Raw genomic sequence first — 25,423 nt, forward strand, 5'->3', positions numbered from 1 at the left:
ACCGAAGTCCACAAAAAAAAATGAAAACATTCTTTCAAAAGGAACAAAAAATTTACAATTGTACACAAAAAGTCTTGAATTTTATTGAAATTTCAAGTCTTGTATCAAACAAAAACTTCTCTTCAGACAAAAATATTCTCTTGATGTCCTCCAGATACTAATAACTCTGAATTGGTCCTTTAGTGCCGCTGCTTTCTTTGCCATCTTCACACAAATGCAAGTGGTTGGGCCGTTCCATTAGGTCTCATTTTATCGTGTGAAGGAACGTACATGACGACCTCTTCCACTGCCTCCACTAACAAACTTTCCTCTTGAGCCACCACTGCTACTACTATTAGCACTTGTCCAAGATGGTCCAATTCCTCCCCGGCCTCTGGAAGCACGATCGCGAGGACTCGGTCGGTAGCCTTAAAAAAAAAAAAAAAAAAAAAAAAAAGCCCTAGGCGTAGTAGCTGCTGTGAAAGCATAAGAAACAAAAACAAGATGAGACAAACAGGGTCTGTTTTCTCCTTTTAATTTTCACTTTTCTTTTAGGCAAACATTTTTTGCTTTGATTTGCTCTATAATTACCATGTAGGTACGAAGACAACTGAATTGCAAAAATCTGAATGCAAAATTAAGATTCTGCGATCAAGTGTTCAATTCAGCAAGCTTTATGGATTGTTCGTATGAAAGCATGTATTTGACACAGTCTCAGTGATAACTGTTCATATATGCTTAAAACATTTGCTGAATTTCAAGGTGTCTGCAGCATCCTTGCATGGTTTCATTTGTAAAGCAAAAATGAAATTCAAGGAATTTTCTATAGTTCGATGCCCATATGAATACCATGTACCTGCTGAACTTAATGGTCTCAGTGGTGGCAGCGGACCCCTGTTAAAATTGCTTTGACCACCTCTACTGTCATTGTAGGTTCCCCTGGGCGTACTCTGTGCACTCCAACTTGAGCCTCGAGCGCCTTCACGACGACTGTAATTTCCTAGACAGGGAGAGAAAAACCCACATGCTGTTGAGCAAGAGCAAATATCACTTTTTCTTTTTTTTTTTTCATTTCAGTCTTCACAGTACTCAGGATGGTAAGCATAATATTTACATAATTCAAATAGATGAAGCTGCTCTGCATCAACATAGTATTCTAACTCAAAGTCTACAAGTTACTGTATTATACACAGAATCAGGGGAAAACCATCTATTTTTCAGACATGAGCTCAAGGTAAAAAGAACTGACATTATCTACTGTATTAACATAGACTGCTATACTCTAAGGTTTTGTGGTAAAGTAAATCCTAGTATTTATAACTTTACTGAATGGAAGCATTTCCTGTTTCTACTGTGCAAGGACTTGCCCTTATTATGGGATGGAAGGGAAAGGAATGCAATCTTGTCTATGTATGAAAGAAACAGAACACTCTCTAGCTAGAATCTCCAGGTTCATGGAATCTTGCATCCTTTCATTCAAAAGCCTCTTTTAAACTCAGAGATGGATTGTGATGCTTGATTTCAGGAACTACCATATCACAAATGGTAGAGCGTGCTTTATTTTTTTTTCCTGACTACACCTCTTAAAGCACTCCAACAGTTGCTGAAAGAAAACAGCTAATTCCTTTTGTAAGAGGGAGAGAGAGGCAACACAGGAACTTGCAGCCTTGTTTCAATTCCACAGCACTCAAGAGAACCTTTTCTAGCGCTAAACAATTTATTTCAACAACACTGCTTCGGGAACAACTCACAGTAGGGATGATTAACTGATAGTAAATTGGGTTAGTGTTACTGAAGCATTTTTAGCATTCATTTACTCCAATTCTAATAAAGGAAATATACCTTTTGAAGCAGGTGGTGTAAAGAACCTGTTCTGACTGTGAAAAGCTCCTCGTCCTCCACGATTCCCTGAGAACCCACCACGTGAAGAAATCTTCTGTGACACTTTTGGTGGCCTTTTGGCTGGTGGTATCCCATCTGGAGCAACCACTTCTTTGCTCTCTGCAGCAACAAAATCATCCACGTGCATGGAGGGTGGCCTGCTCGTATTCTGTTTCCTCTGACGGAAGATATCATGTGGTCGAATTCCTTGTCCAAATCCTCCCCTGCCTCTTCCTCTTGGTGGTGGCACAACATGAGCTCTCTTTGCAGGCTCTATGTACTCAGATTTTCCACTGTCACAACAAACCATGATTTATTTAGTTAATGTAAAAATGGTTCATACTGAAGGTCATGCATTCTCCATACTGGAGATGCAATTTGAAAGGTATTTGACATTTTGAGAATATACAAGTCAGTGCTGAACACACTAACTGTTTACTCGTTAAACTCATCTTACCTTGAAGTTATGAAGGTCTCATGCTTGTGTTTGCCAAGTTTGAACCCTTTTGTGGTTTTTGTGCGGCCAGGAGATGATGGTTCTGACAAAAATGACCTCTCCAATTCAGCTTGCAAGTCAAAGTCACTGCAGCCCTTCTCTGACAGTTCAATTAAGTCAACTTTTACCTGCAATGAGAGAGTTTAGTTTTATCACAACAATCATTACTAGCATCTCTGAAGAAAACATGCTGTACCAGGATGGATGAGATTCAGTTAGGGTCCTTCTACTACAGTGAAAAAGCTCCATTCTCTACTGCAGTAGTGTGGCTCAAAACAAAAAGTAGCAGTAACAAAAAGCAGCAGAGCTGCAGCAAAACCGTCTTGATGGTTTTGAATCTCGACAAAATCAAGGGCATAACTTTCAAGTACAAACCCCTATCTTGTCACTAAATGACATAGAGTGAGGCACTCTTTGGCTTAAGCTACGGTCCTATAAATTTATTAATGCTGCTTTTATACAGGAATCAACGGTTTGATTTTTCTTTAAGAAATTAAAACACAAGTATCTTTGCATGTAAATTAAACTAGAAAGAATGAAAGCAATGAAGTTAACGGAAACTGGTTATTTCTCATATAAGAAGACACTACCGATCACTTAGTTTAAAAAAACAAAAGAATGTTATTGTATATTTTTCAAAATAACATTTAAAGTTTAGATTATAAAAATCAAGTTTCAAATACTGTTAAGAGTTTTTGTGCAAGTAGTTTCATTTACTACTGCCAGGTTTTTTTCACTTTTGTCACATCAGAGCAAAGATACAAACAAACAAAAAAAAGTAATATCCAAAGAGCCCGATAGCTACTGCAATGACAGAAGACGAGGAAAAGAAAATAATTCACATTCTTTGTCCATGTTTAACACAAACTGCTGAAAAGCCCTAGCAGCAGTGCAAAAGAAGATTAGGACTGACACAACAAACGTTCCTCTAAAGGAGATGACTTCTGCGTTAGAGCACTGTAGAAAGTGCCAATTTTGTGGCTGGTTCTGAGTGAACCTGAAGGTATTTGGTAACAACTTTTAATGAATGCTAAGCCCTATATCAGGGTCAATTTACAAGGGTAAGCTCAGAAAAACAAACAGTTGGGCCGTATGAATTTCTGATACTACTAGCTCAGGTTAACAGTAATTTTTAAATCCCCTTCAGTTATGTTAATCAAGTCTTTTACCATATCTAGATCAGTGTCTATTTCTTCAGCCTGAAAGGGTGAGAACCACATGGACTTCAGCTGGTCATCCATCACATCTGCCAACACGTATGTAGTCCTGCAACAAAACAATGCCAAATACCTATTTGGTTATGAATTACAACCAACTGCAAGCATACACAGCATTACTGAACCTGGGGTGAATGTTGCTGCCTTACCGTTGATACAAGCATGAAATTAAATACACTTGGACTAGTAGGTAGTAGTGCCAACAGTGCTGTTTAGATCCTGTTTGTAATATAATTATGCATAACTTATTGCATGCAAGTAGCATGCTCACACACTTAACCATTTTACCTGTTATTAAACAAATTCTGAAGAGAGTCTGGTGCAGAAAGAATAGGCTCTACATCTTGGTCACTCAGCGGACAAGAATCACCCGCAGATTCCAACATCTGCCTCACTCCAACAATGTTGTCCAGTAAGGATTCAAGGCCATCATCTTCCTTAGAACGATCCTAAGTCAACATAGCACAAGTCAGAAATTTTTCTCCTTCCCGAAGAAGAAAAATGCTTTTGATAATTAAAAAAAAGAGGGGTACTACACAAAATAGTCTATCCACCCACAGTGAAACTAAGACACCAAGTACATAAACAACAACAGACAGCTCCTCAGTCTGCTATAAAACAAATCATGTCACCACATGCACATTCTAGTTCTCATTTCCAGCTGATGCAGTAACATCCATAACATAGTCCCAAAGAAGGTATCACTCCAAGTTTTAGTTAACAAGCTAGAGCATTCCAACATCCTAGAGCATTCCAATGTCCTAAGTGTCTGCTATTTCTCCTTCAGCACAGCTGTAGCTTTTAATCTTTTCCCATAGATCTAGGCATCCAGGAAAGGAACTGGAAAGGCATTTGTGACCAACAAGCTGTGGAGCAGCTGTTTTATGGACTCTTCTAAATTAGTCATCTACTGCATGGCTGTCATCAGTTATGTAGGATTAGATTTGAATATCAGAGCTAAGTTTGCAATTAGAATCACAGAAACATTGGTTGGACTGAATTCTGCATATCCTCTAATCCAATTCCCCCCCACCTGAAGCAGGACTATCATCAAAGCCAGATCAGGTCAGCCATAACTTTATCTATCCACATCTAAAAAAAGCTCCAGTGACAGAGCACCCACAGCCACTCTGTTCCAGTTCTGCGCTTCTTTCTCAGTGATTTCCCACCCCCTCCCCATGTCAACCTGAATCTCTGAAGCCACAGTTTGGAGCCACTGCCCCTTGTTTTATCATCTGGAATTAAAAAGAGTTTGATTCCACCACCTTTGTTACTATCCCCAAATAGCTGTTAAATAGCTGTTAGATAGCTCCGAGATAGCTCCTTAGCCCTCTTCACCACACTAAGCAAGCCCAGCTTTCCCCTGCTCTTGCTATAGCACATGTGCTCTAGGTCCCTGACTACCTTGGTAGAACCCTTTCCAGTTTCTCTGCATCTCTCTAAAACCAGTGAGAGGGCAAAGCTGGCCAAACGTGAACGCAGCACACCAAAGGAGAGCTCACCACACCCCAAGGAGGGAGACAGTAAGGTCCCTTGATTTGCTGACCCTGCTCCTTCCCAGATAGCTCAGAACACAGTCCGCCTCATTTGTAGTGACCTTGCACTGTTGGCCCATATTCAGCCTAACATCCACCTTAATCACCTAGCCCTTTTCAGCCCAGACTGCACCCAGGCATGGGGTTATACCGCTCTCACTGCGGAACTTTCCATTCTTCCTAATAAACCACACAAGCTTTCTGCTAATCAATCCTAAAAAGTTTATTGAGGCTGCCCTGGATTAAGGCTTTGCTGTTTGTCACATTAGACACTCCCCCAGCTTACTGTCATCCACAAATTCACTGAAGATGTAACCACCATTCAGCTCTCCGATGAAAACATCCAACATTATCAGCCCCAGTACTGACTCTTGGGTATCTCACTTGTTACTAGTCACCACTAACAACAAGCCACCGCTAAGCAATGGTTCCTGTTGCTCTTTACATTAACAATCAGCTTCAGCACTATCCAGTACTCTTTATTGTATGCATCCGCTGCCTTTCATCACACAGTTAACTGCATATGCTCTTATGGTGCGCAAGTACTCTCAGCACAAGGTGAACTCAACCTTACCTGAAACTTCTTAGCATTACCACAATACAAAGAATAAAGTCAGAAACCATCCTGCATCCAAACAGGTGATTTTGGACATCAGTATTAAAACAATGGCAACAGCTATTACCAATTCCACAAGGTATGCCACAGAACTGCACACCCTTCTCATAAAGACAGTCTGCATTGTTTTAGAAACACATTCAGATACAAGACTGCAAAGTCAACTTAAATCATTTAAATTCTTTTACCATAACATGTTTCTCTAGATCAAGCAGCAGGTTTTCTGGGGTTTCTTCTTTGTTCTGCAGCAGATGTTTTAACTCTGCAGTAGTTAGACCCAGCGTTCTACCTGGATGAGATCCATCTGCTTCCATAAGGCTTCCGTCATCTCCACAACATCCCTGAAATATTTGACAAGTGGGCAATAAATACACATAACCATTCATTGTACTTCTGGACTGCAAACCGCTTAGAATCAAACACACATTAGAGAAAATCTAGCAAAACAAGAGTAATCTTTTAAAAGATATTATGCAAAATATTTTAATAAAGTACACTTCAGTCAGCAAGTTTAGATGCTGCATCAAGAAAAATGCAATCTGTTCTTACATAAGATGAGGTTTGTATTGTAAATTAACAAATATTTTAGATTCCTTTCTATACTACATATCAATACAGCAACTCTAACATGATGCCATGAATCTAAAACCTGGACACAACAGCATACTATCCGCTTAGGAAATCAATATGAATCAAGATGCTGTTCTTCCTACTGAAAAACCCTCTGTTTATTAAACATATATTCTGCCCAGCTTTCACAGATTTCATTAAAAACTAAAGATGGCACTAACACTACTGATGGAAAAGCCTTACACAGCAATCTGCACAGTCAACTGATTTCTGAAATAATTGGTCCTGAACATGTCTTACACTGTACATTTCAGAGAAATGCAGATGAGTTTGTCTAAGTATTCAATACACACTCACTTACCAGCGTATCAGAGTTTAGAATCTGTCGCATAAAATCCAAAAAAGAAGAGGCCAGTTCACCCGTGTCTTTGCTAAAACTAGTTATTACTCGTTTTAATACAGTGTACAGAGCACTGCTGTGTTTTCTTAGAGAGCTGTTTTAACAATGAAAAAGAGAGAAAACACTTTATTAGTGCACACATTGGGACTATTCCACTGTAACTTGTTGTAAGAAAACAACATATATGCAAAATAGATTTGGTAAATTTTACAATTAACAAGTTGAGTCTTGATTACAAAGCTGGAGCTTCATTATTTTCTCTGTACGAAGCTGTTCTTCTCACCAGTGCTGTCTGCAGATATTTCAGACTGCATATCTACAGCTATAGGTACTACAGCAAAACTTCTAAAACCCACAAGAAATTACTTTTTCATCTTTGGCAGAAAAGGGATAGAGTACAGAAATATTTGCTGGCACAAGGGTGTTATGTATAAAAGCAAGATCATGCTCACTGTTACAATTTCCCTGCATCCCATGATGCTTAAGTGCAGAAACAAACTGGAAAGGTAATCATCAACACAGAAATAGCAAGGCTGTGTACTGAAACTGACAGCTAGAAGTACAGGATCATAGAAAGAGCAGCATCTTTAACCTGATTATTTTTCATTTGCAGGTTGTATAGCTTCTTGGAGTCTGGAGTCTGAGCAGCACAGTTCTGTAGCACTGCTTAGAAGAGTGTTTTGAACAACCTTTTATTGACAAGGCTCCAGGTACTACTTTTTCTCTTTAGGAACCTCACAACTTTCTTGCCTCTCTGCACCTTACCTTCAGTGGACAGGAACAGGTCCAGATACAAGGAATTAAGCATCAAAACAACACAATACTGTCCAATGCATAAAAGTATTATGTTCAAAAGGGAGTGGAGTCAACAGGAGTCGTTTTAAAAAAAAATAATCCTCATTTCACAGCCTTAATTGTGTGGAGGTCAGAACACTCTGGGGAAGGGCGAACTGAATCCCCTCAAAACAGAGGAAATGACATTGGGCTCTCCAATGTCCCAGACAAGAGCTCTAACTACTGAGTGACTTAAAAGGGAAGGACATAGGCATTCTATCTCATTCTAATCCTCCAGCCTTGGAATGGACAAATGGAGTGTACAAACCTTTTTTCAATGCTTTGTTTGTTTCTTGAAAGAAAGTGCTCCTGTGTGCATACTGCAGAAATGACTCAGAGATAAAATCTCAAGTGAAGGAAGACGAACTATTGAATAAAACATTGAAGCCCCAAAGAGAAAGTTTGAGTGCCTTATCCTCAACACTTCCTACTAGATGAGTAGGAAATTATTTCACACTGCAGAAGTTTTTAAATAATTTTAAACTCTTACTGCTATCTTAAAACACCATACCTCTTCAGGTGATAGAAGCCATAGTCATGCTCTGTAAGGAACATCATTGTTCGGATACATGTCAGCAGACAACTGTAACTGCTCTCAGAATTAGTTAATGTTTCCATCAGACAGTCACAAATTAAGGGCATCAGCTCTTTGTTTGGTAAGGAGTTGGAAAGCTGCTCTGATTCAGACACAGAGCCTTCTGATGAACTTGGTAAAATGAGTGCAATATCCTAGAAAAAATTATTATTATTATTATTATTATTATTATTATTATTATTATTATTATTATTATTATTATTATTATTATTATTATTTACATGTAGTAAAAAAATGCATTCTGTATACCAGTAATAAGTATAAATCATACATTAGTTCAGAAGCACTAGGTTCTTTCACTACACCTTTATCATATTATTCCAGTATTTCAGTTATTACTGACCAGTAAAATACTAATCTAGAGTATCCTTTCTAATTTGGTTCTGTTAAGGGTTACAAGTCATTCTTGATTTTAAAAAATATGAAAGCTTCAAAAGGGTGAAATGTGGTAACAGAGCCACAACTAAAAGCTAAACAGTCATTGGATAACATGTAGTTTCTTACCTAGGTAGTCAAAATGTCCCTTAATCTCAAAACATTCATCAAAATGCAAGGAGCAGCTGAGGTCACTTGGCTTGTTCAGCCTAGAGAAGAGAAGGCTGAGGGGTGATCTCACTGCAGTCTACAGCTTCCTCAAGGCAGGCAGCAGAGGGGGAAATGCTTTTAAGTTTTTGGTTTTCCTAAGACATTTTCTCTAATCCTTTAATACTCTGAATGGGGTTTTTCTGTGTTCTTTCAAAGTCTTTTACAAATTGCAGATCCCAGAACTGGACATACTATCAGGCTAACTTCTCTGGCAGCGGAGAAGATGCTGATCTCCTCTCCGATAGGACACAAGGAAACGGAATGAAGCTGCATCAGGGGAGGTTCAGGTTGGACATTAGGAAAAGGCTCTTCACTGAGAGGGTGGTCAGTCACTGAACAGGCTCCCCAGGGAAGTGGTCACAGCACCAGGCCTGTCAAGAGTTCAGGGAGCATCTGGACAACGCTCTTAAGTCCTATGGTTTAGTTTTAGGTAGTTTGCAACGAGCAGAGAACTTGGACTCAATGACTCTTATGGGTCCATTCCAACTTGAGATATTCTATGATTCTGTGGTTTTACGAAAATTAAGAGGCTGCAGACACTAACTAGGAAGTTTAAGATCTACTGCTTCCTCCACATTTTGCATAAAATAAACCAACTGACTTCCATAATAAATTTGTATGGGCAAAGAGCTCTAGTTTATAAGCAAATGGGTAATTAATTTCTACTGACCAACAATGCTCAAATGTCCTTTGCGTAAATGGGTAAGCACTAAAGCAAATAAATAAATGCAACTAGTAAGATAAATAACATGCAAATCTATACACTCCAGTAATAAGAAACTACTGGGACTAGTCTATGAGTCGGTTTTCAGATAACAGTTCTTACCCTGCTCTAGTAACTTATGTGGGGGGGGTTTAACAGTGGAGTTTTATGGTAGCAGCATATGATTTATATATTTGAAATACATTTACAAGAGGTTTCAGTTAGATGAACTGAAGATACATATTTAATCAACCAGGTAAGAGGTGAATAGTGACAACCCAAGTTTTGCCAGTGGCCCACAGAGAGAAATGACACTGCTCCCTCAGCTGAGGGGACAGGCAGACTTTGTGTCATTCCGTTTGCTATCAAAATAGTGCACATAACGCAAAAGAGATAGCATAAAAATTAAGTATTTACATTCAAGAGCAACAAGACACCAAATCTCCCAAAGCAGCCAACCATACAAATTTTTTCATTTTGTTTTAACAAAGTTGATTTTTTTTTTCTTTTGGAAAAAAGTCAGGTACCTGAGAAAAAGCCTCATTTAGTTTGTCTCCTACAATTATCACCACATATTATGCATTAAACATAGAAAATACCTGATCACAGAGGGACTGCAAAAGAGAAGTGACATATTCAGCACACTGTTGATGAGTGACATTGTCCCCAGCCGATCGCATCAAAGCCAAGAGCTCCTGAAAAACCTCTGCATACTTTTCATCGCCTTTAGTAGTTCCATTGATAAGATGCAAAATAGCCAGTTTACAAGCTTTATGCGAAGCCAGGGCATCCAGTAAAGCAAGTAATCGAGTGGTCTGTCCAGTGTACTGTTTCTCTTTATCCTCTGTGTTGCTGAAAGGATATCAATGTACTTTGAAAAAGCTGTTTTAAGTGATCTAAAAAAACTATAAAAACAACCATTATAGGAGTCATATAATTCTGCACTGTGAAAAAACCCACCTAGTTTACATACTTAAACTTAGTTTCACTTACTTTTTGAAAACTGCTCAACATTCACTAAATGACCTCTAGTTGCATCATAAATTAACTAATCCATTATGCATTTAACATACTATAAGGAATCTAATTAGATACTGTTTGCATAAAAGCATACAATTCTATGTGGATAATTACACTTTTAAATAAACAGTACTCATTGGTTCAAAATGCACAAAATTTGTAGTATTCAACTTCCTCCAGATTACAAACATCTACACATTCTCCTTTTATTATGTAAATTCCACTGTAGCAAACTTTACTGGCCCGCTTTTCTTATTTGTATCAGACAGGTCCTTTAGAAGCACTTCACAGACAAGATAAGGCTTTATAAAGACAGCCTGAAGAAAGTCTTCCTAAAGTACTTACCATAAACATACAATGTGAAACTGTCTACATCAAAACTTAAAGGTATGAGATGGTTCCTTGGCACAATTACGCATTATCAGGACACAGTATATAGCACTGGACTGAAAATTCATTCAGTTCATAATGGGTAAGTAATATTTCTGAAAGTATCTTCCTCCTGCTAAATCTACTGCACAGAACCAAGGTGAATTTAAGAGTTCATTAAAGAAATATTTGCAATAGAAGACAAAGATACCTCTGCAGGTCTTCTACAATCAGATCCAATACAGTCCTCATAATAAGAAGAGCAGTAGGTGAAGCCAAGTCACACAACTGAACGCAAATACGTCTCAACATATGCTGAATAGGCTGGCAAGATGAACCGGAGAAAGATCGAACTATCTCTTGTATGAGTTTGGCCTGAACATGAAGATGCATACTCCATAGCTTCCTGGTGTTGAGTGCCACTGAAATATCATGTGGTTCAATTACCTGCAGGAACAGAAGGACAGGAGGTTTTTCCTTTCAACTTTTATCATAAAATCCAAACTCTATCAAGAGGTATAAACAAAGACTAAGTACTAATACTGTCCTCATCAAAATCATGGAATGCCATTTTCATTATTATCACTGAATGACAGGGTTCAATTCCAGCAAATCAGGTACTCCTTTGGGAGCATCGGTTATCACAGACCTTCTGTATTTATTTGAGACCACAAATTCAAGATCCATGCCAAAAGAAAGGAGAGCCTTAATATACTGAGAGTTTGGCATTCAGGGTTAAATTCAAAGGCTTCATAGTCAATCATTTAAGTAACAGAACGGGAGTCTGTATAATTTTGCAAAGGGAAGATGAACAACACATGACTGCTAATTTTAAAAGATGCTCCAAATAACAATTTTGTTTCTGATAAAGATGTATCTTCAAAGAATCTACAGGAACACAAATGCTTTACAGAAACTTTAATTTATCCTTTCACATATCTGTTTTCCTCACAACTATGAAAATGGTCTAAGGGTTATACATATTTAAAATGCTTTAAAAACTACAGAAAACTAAATTATACCTGAGTCGTCTGCATAGGTAGTGGAAGAGGCAACAACTCTGAAAGCAGTATAAGTCCAGAGAAAAAGCCTTCGGGAATTCTCAAAATTGAAGAGAGAACTTCCTTCAGCATTAAAGACCAAGTATTGTTTGCCAAAGTTTCTTCAGAAATGGTAAGTTTTTCATTAACACCTTGAGTAAAAGTCAGTAAGATATCAACAATGTCATTCTGAATTTTTTGTTCATCGCTATCTAAGCGGCCTGAGAGGGGAATAGAACACAGGAGCATGTGTAAAGAAACAAGTGCTGATGGAACACGCATGTCTTTGAATTCAAAAGATCCACCCCTCAGGAGTTCTGTTAGCATGGTTTTAAGGAGAGTAAGAGTACAGCGGGCCATAGAAATAGTAGTAACTCTGTGAAGTGTTGTGCCCATGTTGACATGGAGTCGCCAAGGCTGAATAAGAATGCTGTTCAGCTTCTGCAATACCCGGATGAAGGTGTCCATTCCCTCAGAAGAAAAGAGCTGAATAACTGCAAGGTTCCATTTAAGGTCTTTCTGTTGACCTGTATGGAAAAAAGTAACATTTCTGTATGTCTGATTTCTCCTGGGCAATCATAGTTACACTTTAGACATGATTAAGTAAAAGACTTGGAAAACTGAGATTTCTATGTTATGCAGTATAAATATATCAACCATACCTTCTACCAGAGGCGGTGGACATGCAACATGACAAAGAACGCGAAGTGCAGTAGGAAGACCAACTCCATCTGGGGTCATCAAACTGTCAACATTCTTAGGGAAAAAAAAAAAAAAAGAACCTGTATTACAAAGATGGACTTTAAAACAAGTATATCACTAGCTTAGTGTTCAAATTCTGTATTTGGTTACAGTAAATACTCCACAAAATTTAAGTTCAATTTTTCCACCTTTTGGAAAGCAGTCAGAAATACAGCAGAAACAAAAAAAGGAGGGTCGACATCTGCATCATGATTTTATAGGGAGCTAAAAGGTTTAAACAGTTGGATCTTTGCATCACGTAGTTAGCTGAGCTTTTCTTTCAATAAATGAGTGCAAGAACTAGCCTAGATCATAAGCTTTAATAAAAACATCTATTTTGGATAATACCATATATTTTTTTATATCATATGGTAGTACATACCTAAGATAAAATATCAAGCTACAAAAGATCTAAGCTTATAGAGCACAACTCAAAAATAGCATCTATCTGTATTTTACTAACCTGCTTGACATATTCAATGAGATTTGGAATACAATTTATTTCAAATCTAAGATTTTTCAAAGGTTCAAGCCACTTGCTGAGCTCTGGGAGAAAAAAAAAAAGCGAGTTAATCAAGTAACTTGTCAGTGCATTTATGAACATAAAACTTATTTTTTAAAAAAAAGTACTTAATTTACAAAACAGGTACTAAGGCCCAGTGTGAAATTTCAGCTGTAGACAGCTGAAAAGCATCAAGAAAAACAAGACTTCAGAACAGGCAATACACCTCACATACACAGACAAAATTTGGCTCAAGTCACCCTGAACACTCAAATAATTTTCAACTTATCATCGGTATTATTTGTAACCAAACATATATTATAAAAGACACTAAGGGTCCCACTGTCACCTAAAGAAAAAGCCACAAAAGGCAAGGATCAAAGCACATCCCCCTAACATACATAACAGGTTATTACAAACTGAATACAAATCTCCTATTAAATGTCCAAATGGAGCCAATCTCTGCACCAGTAACACACACTCACTTTGGAAAGCCTTACAGATTAAATATCTCTTAGTCCAGAATAACCTGAAAGTCCCCATTTTCTGGGAGAAGAGATTTAAAGTTTTAAAACCCATTGTTTCTGAAAATATTAAAGAGAATGTGAATGTTCAAGGTTGACTGGATACGAATTGACAACTACTCTCAGACTGATTTCATGATTTGGTTTAATAAATTAGCCCCACTTCTCATGAAACTATTATGATGATCAGGTGGGGAGCAAAAAAAATAAGAGCATAGCAGTTGGGAATTAAACTAAAAATTTGAAGAATTCTGATTTCTTTGAGTGCATTTAAGTTTTGTAAGAAATCATTGGTATGTCTACATGAGTCAGTTAAGCAGTGCAGAGCACAACTCTGGACATCAGAGTTTCAACGTTGAGGTGTCAGAACAGTCCCCATGGCTTTTTCCAAATGACCTGGGCCTGATCTGTGAGTCAACATATGCCAGGGAACACACAGTTTGGAGGTCAAAAGATTTAGTAAAAGGGTAACAGACTATTCCATGCCAGTTGGCCTTGGTGCCAGAAAACAGTCCCCGGATTATTTTTAGTATATGAAGACCCTATAAGACTACATCACGAAAGGGAACAACAAAAATAAGTGTCAGCTCATTGACTGATTAGTCCATTTTTACTAAAATTTGCTCTCCTCTTTTCAACGCAGAAATAATTTCAAACTTCCTGTAGTTATCCAAAAATCATAGTAGTTAATATTACTTGAAAACTAATTTAGCTATAAAGAATTTCCTATTTACCTCTCATTAACAGAAAAAAAAAATACACATTATCTCAGTGACTCGACTAATCAGATGCAGCTGGAAAAAGAAGTTCGTTATCCAAAACAGATGATAGTGAAGCACCAATTACCCACATATAAAAGGTTTCTTCTACACATTCAAACAATTCAGTCGATAATGACACATACTGTACCTTGCAATTTGGTGTTATTTTCGTCTGCTTTACAAAGCTTCAGCAAAGGCGCTGAGTGCTGTTCCAGCATTTGGACATCACTGGAAGATTGAACCACCAACAAAACAAGGATGCAGGCGTAATTATAAGCAACTGACTTCTTAGACTTTGAGTCTCTGAAATAACAATAAGAATTGTCTTTAGATCTCCGATTTATGTAGATTTTCATTCTCTGACCCCTAAAAATCTACCTACAGAACTTTTACCTTCACCAAGGATGACTCCATATAATCAAAACACCCCCCACAATTTTCTCCTATGCTTTTTGAAGAATGAAATCTTTTACATTGACTCCGTATTTCAGCATCCACAAGAGGAGAACGAGTCAAGCAGCACACAAATCATTTCCGTAACTTGGTCTGTTTTACAAATGTTTTAAAAATACTGATACCTAAAGTAGTAAAATTGCCTGTTCAGAGAAAAATCACTTTAACCCTTATAAGAACTTAAAAGAGCTGAGAGATTCCCACCCCAGAGAAGTGTGCAGTGTCCAATTTCCCCAGTCAAACCTTTTTCTTGTTTTACAGTCAAGTTTTATGCTTGAATGAAAACTACCTACTTACTGATACTTTCATATAGCCAAAATTCTGACCTATATTACAACACCTTTGTGGATGACCTACACAGATTCTGGGTATTAAGTACTTGATTACAAACGACAGGCCTGATTTTCTGTTACATTCTTCTACTTAAAGGTTGATTTGTTTTTAAATAAAAACATCTTGATCTAAAAGGAAAAAATATTTTAGATTTACTGATTTATAAAATATAGATGCTTTTAAAATGTAAAAACCTAAAGGATATAAATAATTGCATAAATTACCCTAAAGCTTCTTTGGAATAATACTCCATTAAAGTAATAAGACTTTGGAGATTTTTCTCCAGACTGAATACATGAGCCACAGCAGATCTTCCCACGGGGTTAAAGGTAATCAAATAAAGATTGTGAAGTGTTCCCAGCAGATCTGAATGGTCAGTCTCCTCACTGGCTGTACACCGCTGAAAGTGGCAAAATAATTCTGAAATGCACTGTAAAGTCTGTGTTGAATGCAGGAGCCACAGGGCAAAAGTATCCTCATTGGCACCATCTGATTGGAGACCTTCCTCTTGATCTGGATCAGAAAACTGACATAGTGCTCTAATCAACAAGTTCGTTGCTTCGTACTCAGAAATAAAGAAAAGAAGACCCTTCTGTGACTGTGCCAGGAAACGCAGTATCTCTCGTATAGCCTGAAGCACGCCTGGATGTGCACCTGTCACTGGAATAGACAGTAGCAAAGTAATGCATTCCAAGAAATGATGACTGTGAAGATACCTGAAAAACAAAAAACAAAACAAAACCCACACCAAACAGAAAAATAATCAGTATTACAATTGTCTGTCAACACTGCATAACAACATTATATGACACTACATGTATCTTAGCCTCAGTACTTATTGCTCTATGGACTATGAGAAATCATAACTAATTACATAGTACAAAATTTTAATCTTACAAAACGTAAATGCTATAGCAATTATAGGAAATAAATCCCTAAATATAAAGTTCTGATCTCAAAAAAAACAAACCAAAAAATACCTCACCAAAACCACCTTTAAACTGAAAGAGGGCAGACTTAGATTAGATATAAGGAAGAAATTCTTTCCTGTGAGGGTGGTGAGACACTGGCACAGGTTGCCCAGAGAAGCTGTGGCTGCCCCCTCCCTGGCAGTGTTCAAGGCCAGGTTGGATGGAGCTTTGAGCAACCTGGTCTAGTGGAAGGTGTCCCTGCCCATGGCAGGGGGGTGGAACTAGATGATCTTTAAGATCCTTTCCAACCCAAACCATTCTATGGTTATCTACAAACAAAATAACACCTTTATTAAATTCTCTGTATCTGAATCATTATCAATGCTGCATTAAACATTCTAAGTGTGCTGAGAAATCAATCATTACAGCCTATGTAAGAGGTGATTTGAAGACTCTGTGCATGTAGATACTTAGATTTAGCCATGATGTACATTACTACTGCCAAAGAAACATGTTGGCATTTACCTTCTAGACAGAAGCTTGCTAACAGAGAAATAACCCATGGGATCCTTTAAATGGCTGGAGGCAGGCAAGCCTCAGCTCTTCTGCTGTGCTGCGAAATAGTGAGCTATGCTGACACTAGTACACAACTTCTAACCAGGGCTGGCTTGTATCTTGCCAACTCAGCATACAGGCAGAGGTATTCCAGACTTGTTTTATCCATACGCACAGACGTGTTCCAAGATGACAAATATGCACTTGTACAACACCTAGTACAATTGGCCAGGATCTATGAATGCAACTGAAGTGCTAGCAGAGCACCCATAATAACATGAGGTTAAATTCTTGCTATATGCATGCTAGGTCCATTGAAAGCCAACAGAATAACAGGTACATTAGCTATCAAAACTCTCTCAAACTTCATAAGCACAACCCAAAACCCTCCAATAAAGTACAAAGTGAAACATCTAGAAATGTGTTAGTCAGCAAGGTCATCCCTAAAAAAAAATATCTATCAAGCTGGAGGAAATATGCTCTAGAAAGTGAACTTGCAACTGCCATACCTAAACAGGACAGGGTAAGGATCATCCCTTTCTGGAGGGCCTGTAATGCGTGCCATGGTTGGGAAAGATTTCACAGGTGGCTGAATCATTGTATGAGGAGCAGTTTCCATCAAATGGAAGATTTCTTCAAGAAGACTAACAAGTTTTTCCATCTCTCCTTCACTTATATTAGAAGATTCCAAAAGATGATCCATGTCCATAGGAGCCTCCACATCATTCTCATATTCTTGATTGGTCCTTTCAAGTCCTGCCAAGTCCTGGTCCTGTTCTGGCTCCGTGTGATTAGGAAGAGAAGGAGTGTTCTCTGCTAACTGATCGACCACCTTTTTAATATCTGACAGAATCTCATAGAAGTGACATTTCTGGAGAATTGCAGAACCAGCAGTAACTACTCTCACAGTCTGATCTAACAGAATGAGTTCCAGGAGTTTCTGATAACCACTTTTTTCATGTACATCTACACCACCCCTTAGAAACACTTCCATTCCCTCAGTCATACTAATAACACTGTCCAGAGCTTTAAAAGCATTAAGTTTAAGGGAGGATGACACATGATCTGCAAACAACAGTTCAAATAACACATTAATAACTCCTGCCTGCAAGAGTGCCGTTATTCCTTGACTCCCACATTCTCCTAATGACGATACCAATTTTGTCCCAGCTTTGAGTTGTCGGACATTCAAAGCAATGGGCTGCTTGAGAGCTACCTGAAGGTTTAAAGCTTGCAGGGTCCAGTCTACTAGCTGGGTAATATAGTCTTGCTTTGTGTCTTTCACCTGCAGGTAGCTCAATCCTTTTACTATTAAACTTGGAACTTCTTCCAATGCAGTGACCCACTTTGCACCCCTCTCCTCTTGATATAATTCCAACAGTTCAGTTAATTTCACTGAGGCTTCCACTGCCCCTGAATTTTCTTTTTCTGGGTCTTGGTCCTTTATTTTACCAACTTCATTTTCAAATACCGTCTTGTAAGGGCAGCTGAAGTATAAAAGAGGTCCAAGCTCCCTTTCAAAAGGTTCATATGTCACAGGAGGCACAGATGCCAGATCCTCAGGAGTATATTCAATATCAAAGCTTGGATACTTAAATGTTTCACGTTCCAGATCAGCAATTCCATCTTCATCACTTGAAATCTGCTCATATCCATCATCTCCTAAAACAAAAAAGATTCAGTTATGAAATAAAATCAATTATGAATGTGAATCTGCTCAAAATAAAAAATAATTTAATACAAATACTACTAATTAAAGAACAATCATACACTTACATACAGAAAGCTTTCTCTCTTCAGATATAAGTGAAAGCTCCATTTGACAGATTTTTATTGTAATAATAGAGACATTTAAAAGAACATAGAAAGCTAGAAGCTGAACTAGGGTACAAATAGGTACTACAAGAACATCATATAATTTCCTTCCTATGATTGCATCTATCATAAAACTTCTAGCCTGAAATTTTGCACAGGTATGCATGGGAACTTTAAGTAATATAAGAAAATGACTACAGACATTATTACATAAACAACTTAATTTGATATTTAATTAAGAAATAATTTCTTTCACCACTTTCCTATGCTTGTAAACAAAACAGATAATACTGAATGTTCATTCTGACTTATAAAAGCTGTATCTATTTTGCTCTATTTAGAGAAAGTGACAGGAAGATTTACTATAAAGGAATAAACATTCCACAGCAAAATACTGTTCTCAAGAGATGTCAGAACCATAAACAAGGCAGGCAACAGTACAGTGACCAATGGAAAAAGATCCAGTTCTCTTCACACCTAGGCACCATAATGATAATGCCATCAAAATTTCATAAAACTAATTTTCATCCCTTAACTTTTTACAACTTCACTTACCTTCACCTTCTTCCTCCTCTTCACCCTCCTCTTCATCTTCATCTTCCTCCTCCTCTTCCTCTTCCTCATCAGCAATACTCTCGACTGTATGCCCATCATCATCATCCTCATCCTCCTCCTCCTCAACATCCACGTCGTCTTCATCTTCTCCTTCTTCTGGTTGATCTTCTTCCACTTCTCCATCATCAGAATACTGGCTTTCTTGATGAATGGATGTTCGATCAGGGGAAATGGGCTCAAAGTAATCCTCCCTATGGTCCACATCATCTTCTTTTTCCCCAACCACTAAAAGCAGACACAAAATTTAAGAGAGTATTTCTCTGAAATCCAACACTCAATAATACATTTTAGAATTTTGCATTACACATAGTGGAGATACAAAAAAACGTATCTTGAAGAAAATCTTCAGAAAATGTTCTGGTGATTTGACTGAACACAAGCAACAATCACTTAGTTCAGTAAGATTATAAAGAAACATGTAAAGCGTTCCTGGCACTCTTAACCCATATGCAGACCAAAGAACTTGGCAGACTCTGCAGAAGTATGGAGGATAAGGGCAATGAATACTGGAGCCAACAGAACATTTATATTAAATACAAGCAGCATGTTCAAGCAAGGTATTGGTCAACCAATACTCTCAAATCTACTAACTTTTAAACTGATACAATTTAACATAGCCAACAGATTTTCTTTCAAATCCCTTCACTAAAACTGAATCTGTCCAGCAAATGTAACACCAGACAGGCAATCTCACATTGGGCAGGAATACAGAATTCTGCCTCCATGAAGCAGTAAAGTGCAGCAGATAAAATACAGTCATTCTACCTGACACTGGCATAGGTTCATCCTCATCATCATCAGGAGGGGGAGGGCCTGGAGGTGTCCTTGGTCCCCTAGGTTGTGGTCTTGGAGGGCTGCCATTGAACTGGTCTTCTTTCTCTCCATCAACTATGTTTATTGTGAAAATAAAAACTTGCATTTAATGGAATCACAGGAATAGAAGCAGGAAATTTTAGTTTTTCAGTGTTACTTTTGACTAGAGAGCACCTAATTTCCCGGCTGTCATTTAATCTGTATTCTGCACTTGCAGTATATGAGCGTTTTCTCAAGTCACTTTTGATGTAAAAAAGAACTACATCAATAAGCAAGCTTATTAACACCACTGATGGTTTTTTTATATAATACTGGGTTAAAATTAACATGGGTAATTGCCATTTTTGGCTTTGACACTAGCAACGTTGTAACTCTACCAATAATATCTGATTTACTTTAAAAAGTTTACAATTTAATCAAATGGTTTTTATAGTTTACAACTGCTTTTTACTACATAGAGTATTCAAATTTTGCAGCCCAACAGCTCTACATTGAACAAGACAGTCCTAATTTTAAATCTAAAACCAAAATTGAAGCAGAAACTTGATCATTAATTCTATCCATGGCCATTCTAACATCAGTGGAAAGTAAACACTATTCTGGAATGTACTTTACATACAAGTCACAAAAGTTAATTATGACTGTGAAATATTCTTATGATTTTAATACTATTCCAATCACTTTTTCTGAGATTTCAATCATCTAAATTTTAATGAGCTCACACAAATCAAACTGCATTTTGACCATCATAAGTAACTAGCAATAGATCAAGTAACCCACTCTCAAAAAAACACTAGACAAGAATCTACTTAGAATCATCCAATATAAATCTAAAAGAAAATACAAAACTAGAGGAGAAAGACATAAAACTAGAAAAATAAAGTGACTGAAATCTAAAATTTGAAAGAATTGTGGGGGGGGGGTTTCAGATGGAATAGTATGATGTTGATTTAATTGAAAAAAAAAAAAACAAAAAGAATCTATGTCTTCTCACAAAGCTTACCATGTTTTGGGTTTCTTTTCAAACCAGGCTGTTGCTGGGGAGGTGGTGGTGGAGGTGGGGGTGGAGGAGGTGACTCTCTCTCATGACTTATTACTCTGTCAACTGAGCCATATATTGCCAAAGTCAGAGAGTTGTACCACCCTCTTAGAACCAATCCATCTGTGTTGACCTGTATTTTAAAAAGAAAAAGCCCTTAAAACCAACACAAGACAACTTCAGAAAAGTTATTTTAATATCACTGTATCAGTATGTGCATAAAACATACCCAAAATTAAAATATCTCTTTACTCCACATTTTGAAAACTGAGAAAACAACAAAAAAATAATCTTTCTGCAAAAGCATTCAATTCCTTGCAATATATTACCTAATCAACTAGAGCCTATTAATGAAAAAAAACCCCTTTACTGTGGGTCACACAAACACTGATTTGAATGAAATAAACCCAAACAGAACTGAAAATGATGTGCTTAGCTTTGGCCTGCAGACACAAAGTTCTGATTCATCTTTGATCATAAGAAGTGGATAGTTCTGTTGGTAATCTCCATAGGAACAGCCAAGCAATCAAATCTTCTACAAGTCATGCCATTGTAGATGCAGATTCTAAAGTAACGAGTATCTGAACTACAAGCAAGTTTTAGAATAAGATTTTATACAATAAATGCTTTACACAGTGCTAATGCACCACACACAACCGTATTTATACCTAAATGACAGACATGTGGAAAAGAAGAGCAGGTTTAAATCACATTGCATTACCTTTGCATTGGGTCTGAAAATAATTGAGGTGTTTTCATCATATTCGAGGCTGTTTAATAAAATATCCAAAGTTATTTTTCCATTAATATAAAGCATGTTCACAGAAATTAAGCACAGCAGTACTAAACACATAAGGCAATAAATACATTGAATAAATACATGTTCTTAAAAACAAGAGTGTGAAATCACTTATTTCTAGAAAATATTTTTCATTAACATATATGGGCTCTGTAAGTTTAAAAATAACAGAATCTTCTCTTAAGCATGAACCTCTGTCTTCCCACACAGACTGGAGGAAAAGGGCGAGAACACAAACTATCAAAAACCAGACCAAACATGAAAAACATGGGAGATACAGATTGTCTATCACGCATTTTCTACTATAAAAAATTCTCAGGAAGAAAAGGTAGATAATGAAGTCAGGCACAAATCCTGAAAGTACTTACCTCCCCAGCCTATCAAAAACAGGGGCACTTGGCTTGCTGACATTGTTGAAAAACAAGTCCAGTTGAAATGTATGTGGGGATGTCTCTCTGGAATCAGAACAAAAGTAAAAATTAAACCCTTTGATCTCTTTATCAGAGTAAGTAGGACTAAGGGAAATTTAAAGGGAAAAAACCCCTTTAAATTATACTATTTAAATAACTCGCCAAAATAATTACAAATTCAGCAGATACATAAATGCATTTTACCTTTTTACATAGGAAGTTCTACTGAGATATACAAGTTTGAGAAAAAAATAACAGGTAGGTTTTCCTGAATCAGACACCTAGTATCTTTCACTTACCCATAAGCCCTATTGTCAGGCAAGCTTGTGTGAGCCCTCACTCCTGGAGGAATGACCCGTACTTCATTGACGTAAACCACACATGGAAAACGAACTACATCTATATTGGTACTTTGCTACAGAAAAAAAAAAAAAAAAAGAAAGTCTAAGAATTGTAAAATGGAAACAACATGTATTCAATATACTTTATTAACCAAATTAAGGCTGCAATCCTAATAATTACAAAATTCAATTCTGTAAAATGTTAAACACTATTAATCTAAAATTATTATTTTCTTCTGGCACATATATGTTTAATGCTTTTTCATACAAAGTGTTACTGTCTTGTTTACATCATTAGTTCCCTTTATTTGCAAGAATCTTAAACAGCAACAACTTTTTCTCTAACAAAGTATGTTGGTAAGAGCAAAAACTGTAACTTAAATTACTAAAGAAAAACTGAGTATATAATTCCCTTTTAATAAAACATATCAAATTTATAACTAAAGAGAAAAGAAAATGCATGCTTTAATTTTAAACACTAGCAAACATTGTATTTCAAATGTACTATTAGAAATAATAAAGATACTATGTTTTGCTAGAGCTGTACAAAAATTCCATATGATGTTTATTTCTGCAATTTTGCAATAACATCTGAAAACCCTTTGCAAATAACATTACTGTTTACAACACAAAAATAGCAGGTATAAAGAAATGTTATGTTTCAGCACTCCTAAAAGATGTTTGAGCAAACTAGGAAGTAATCATAAAGTCAGTGACTTCCCATGTAGAAGCCACTAGATTAATGCTGAAAGTCTCCTCTCACTCAACTCACTATGGTAGGTCTTATTATATTTATACATCATCTCTATCATGTATACTCCCATAAAATAGTACACATATATCAACTATATGTCCAACTCTAAGCACATAAAGACTTTCTGAAATAGCTCAGAATCACATTTCTCACTTAATGTTTCCAATTCTCAAACTGAATGAGCAGACTGCTAGGAAAAAAAAAAAAACACAACAAAACAAAACACACAAACCCTGATCTAAGTGTCTACCAACATAACTAAAAGATTAAAATGGAAAACCAAATTGATCTGCAGTCAAAAGTTATACAACTTTCACCACAATCAGAAAGCAATTGAAACTCCAAAATTACCAGCATAAGGCAAGAAAGCACTAAAATTTTTAGAAAGCTAATAAATAGTTACAAGTAAAGAATAAGTGTGTACTTTTGGGCACATATTAGTGTTATTAAATAAGAAATCTATACACGCATCCTTTTGTGCATAAATACATCTCGCCCTAAGGGCTGACATATTACAAGCAGGTGAGTAGAACAAAAGAAATCCCACTCTGATAGGGAGCACAGCTTTATTAACAGGGATGAGGTGACTGTAGCCTGTGAGGAGTGAGGGCTGTGGAAGCTCTTTCCTTTGGCTTTAACAAAGGTTTACATGTCACGTGGGAAACCCAGATTTCTGGAGGAAGAGCTGCTGGTGAGGAGGCTTTGTATCCAGGTATCTAGTAGCACTGCCCAAAGACAAATTCCTGCTTAAGTGATATAGGATTATTCCCTGACAGCCACAAACCAACATCATCAAGATGGCAAATGAATTCCATCCACTTTCCTTCCAAAACATTAAAAAAAATAACCACATCAGAACTGCTCAAAAAATGTTAAAGTGCATAGCTAAGCCAAATAAATAATTTTATTAGCAAATTCAGCAGGACCTGCCAAGAACTACAAGTTCCAATGCAAGATTCATGATCCATTTAGCTGAAGAATAAGCATAACATAAAGAAGGCTCTTCTGCAACATGTAAAAGACATGTTGGTTTTTTTCTTTAGTAAAGATTCAAAATGGTTCAGGTTTGAGAAACATCACTTACAAAAATTAAAGTGACAGAAATTATACACAATTTAAAACGTTCAATAAGAGAACACACTGTCCTGGAGGGGAACAGAAGTGGCTGGTGTTTCCTACCCAGGGGAACAGCAGGAGCTAGCATTTCCTGCCCACTACTATCATAAATAGCGGAATAAAAACACTTCTGGGTCTCCCTGATCCTGGCAGCTACAAAGGACTCCAGACTAATTTATCATGTGTTTTTAAATGCAACATCATCTCAAAATACTCTTCTTTCCCTAATGCCTGTCTATTGACATAGTTGAGATATCCTATGATTCTGTAACATCTTTCTTACGTTGCACTACACTTTTCATTTTCCTCCTGATGGTCCCCTTTTTCCCTCCTGAACAGCACAATAGGCCAAGCCCTGGGCAAAACTGCTGCAACACAAGCAACTTCAAGGATGCTCAGGATCCCAACAGCCTTGAAGAGGAATATTGACACAATCTCTCACTGCAAATTCAAGTTTGAATACACGTTCTGTTCACGATGCACACAGATTGCATAAATTTAAGTGAGTATTTCGCATACACAGAAATACTACTCATTAGCTACAGAAGAGCATTAAGTATCTCACCAGGTACGGCTCTCTCTGTCACGTCCTCCCTTATGGGCTTCCTGAATCGGTTCTACCCTCTTTGCTTCCCGCTAGCCTCTCCTCCCTAATACCTCTGAATCTTCCTTTCCTTCCCACCACGGTACAGTCCCCTGACAGCAGCCGCCCCGGCGGGGTCCGGCGCCACAGCCCGAGTGAGACGTCGGGGGAAAGGCGGAGAGAAGGCGGAGATCCCCCCTCAGCGGGCACCCGTGCAGGAGCTGCTCCCTCCTGTGCGGCCACCCGCTGAAGCGAGGACCGCCACCGGGGCCTACCCCAGCCCCGCTCGTCCCAGCGGCGCTCCGCGCCCCGCAGCCGCCGCGGCGCGGGGAAGCCCTAGCGCGGGCAGGAAGGCGCCAGCAGCAGCAGGGGAGAAGGAAAGGGAGCAGCGCGGAGGCCCCAACACCGCCGCCACGTTACCTCCGCGCTCTGGTGCTTGAACGTGTCTAAAAACAGGAGCTCGGTTGCGGTGTCCACCGCCATCTTGGCTCGGCCGCGGGGAGGGGCTTCCGGCGGCA

General features: G+C 37.8%; 1 protein-coding gene across 1 annotated transcript; it reads right to left on the reverse strand.

The window, feature by feature from the left end:
* Positions 1 to 58: 58 nt before the first annotated feature.
* VIRMA (vir like m6A methyltransferase associated) lies at positions 59 to 25,411 on the reverse strand. The gene is made up of 24 exons (XM_026841785.1): positions 25,326 to 25,411; positions 22,411 to 22,526; positions 22,070 to 22,156; positions 21,624 to 21,672; positions 20,867 to 21,035; positions 19,816 to 19,938; positions 18,991 to 19,275; positions 17,130 to 18,282; positions 15,379 to 15,870; positions 14,517 to 14,671; positions 13,045 to 13,127; positions 12,503 to 12,596; positions 11,823 to 12,367; positions 11,012 to 11,247; positions 10,011 to 10,263; positions 8,040 to 8,257; positions 6,656 to 6,788; positions 5,913 to 6,065; positions 3,862 to 4,022; positions 3,526 to 3,622; positions 2,318 to 2,484; positions 1,822 to 2,153; positions 836 to 979; positions 59 to 407 (listed from the first exon to the last, which is right to left on the reverse strand). Exons 1-24 carry the CDS (start codon positions 25,386 to 25,388, stop codon positions 250 to 252), a joined length of 5,466 nt encoding a protein of 1,821 aa, XP_026697586.1. The 5' UTR covers positions 25,389 to 25,411; the 3' UTR covers positions 59 to 249.
* Between the last annotated feature and the right edge of the window lie 12 nt (positions 25,412 to 25,423).

Source organism: Athene cunicularia (genome assembly GCF_003259725.1).
Source record: "Athene cunicularia isolate RWA chromosome 2 unlocalized genomic scaffold, athCun1 chr2_part1, whole genome shotgun sequence".
NCBI classification, from domain to species: Eukaryota; Metazoa; Chordata; class Aves; order Strigiformes; family Strigidae; genus Athene; species Athene cunicularia.

Coding starts and splice junctions, on each gene's coding strand:
- VIRMA (XM_026841785.1), bottom strand. CDS start 25,388: ATGGCGGTGGACACCGCAACCGAGCTCCTGTTTTTAGACACGTTCAAG. Junction 22,527..25,325: donor TCAAGCACCAGAGCGCGGAG/GTAACGTGGCGG, acceptor TTTTTTCTGTAG/CAAAGTACCAATATAGATGT. Junction 12,597..13,044: donor TCATTGAATATGTCAAGCAG/GTTAGTAAAATA, acceptor TTTTTCCCTAAG/AATGTTGACAGTTTGATGAC.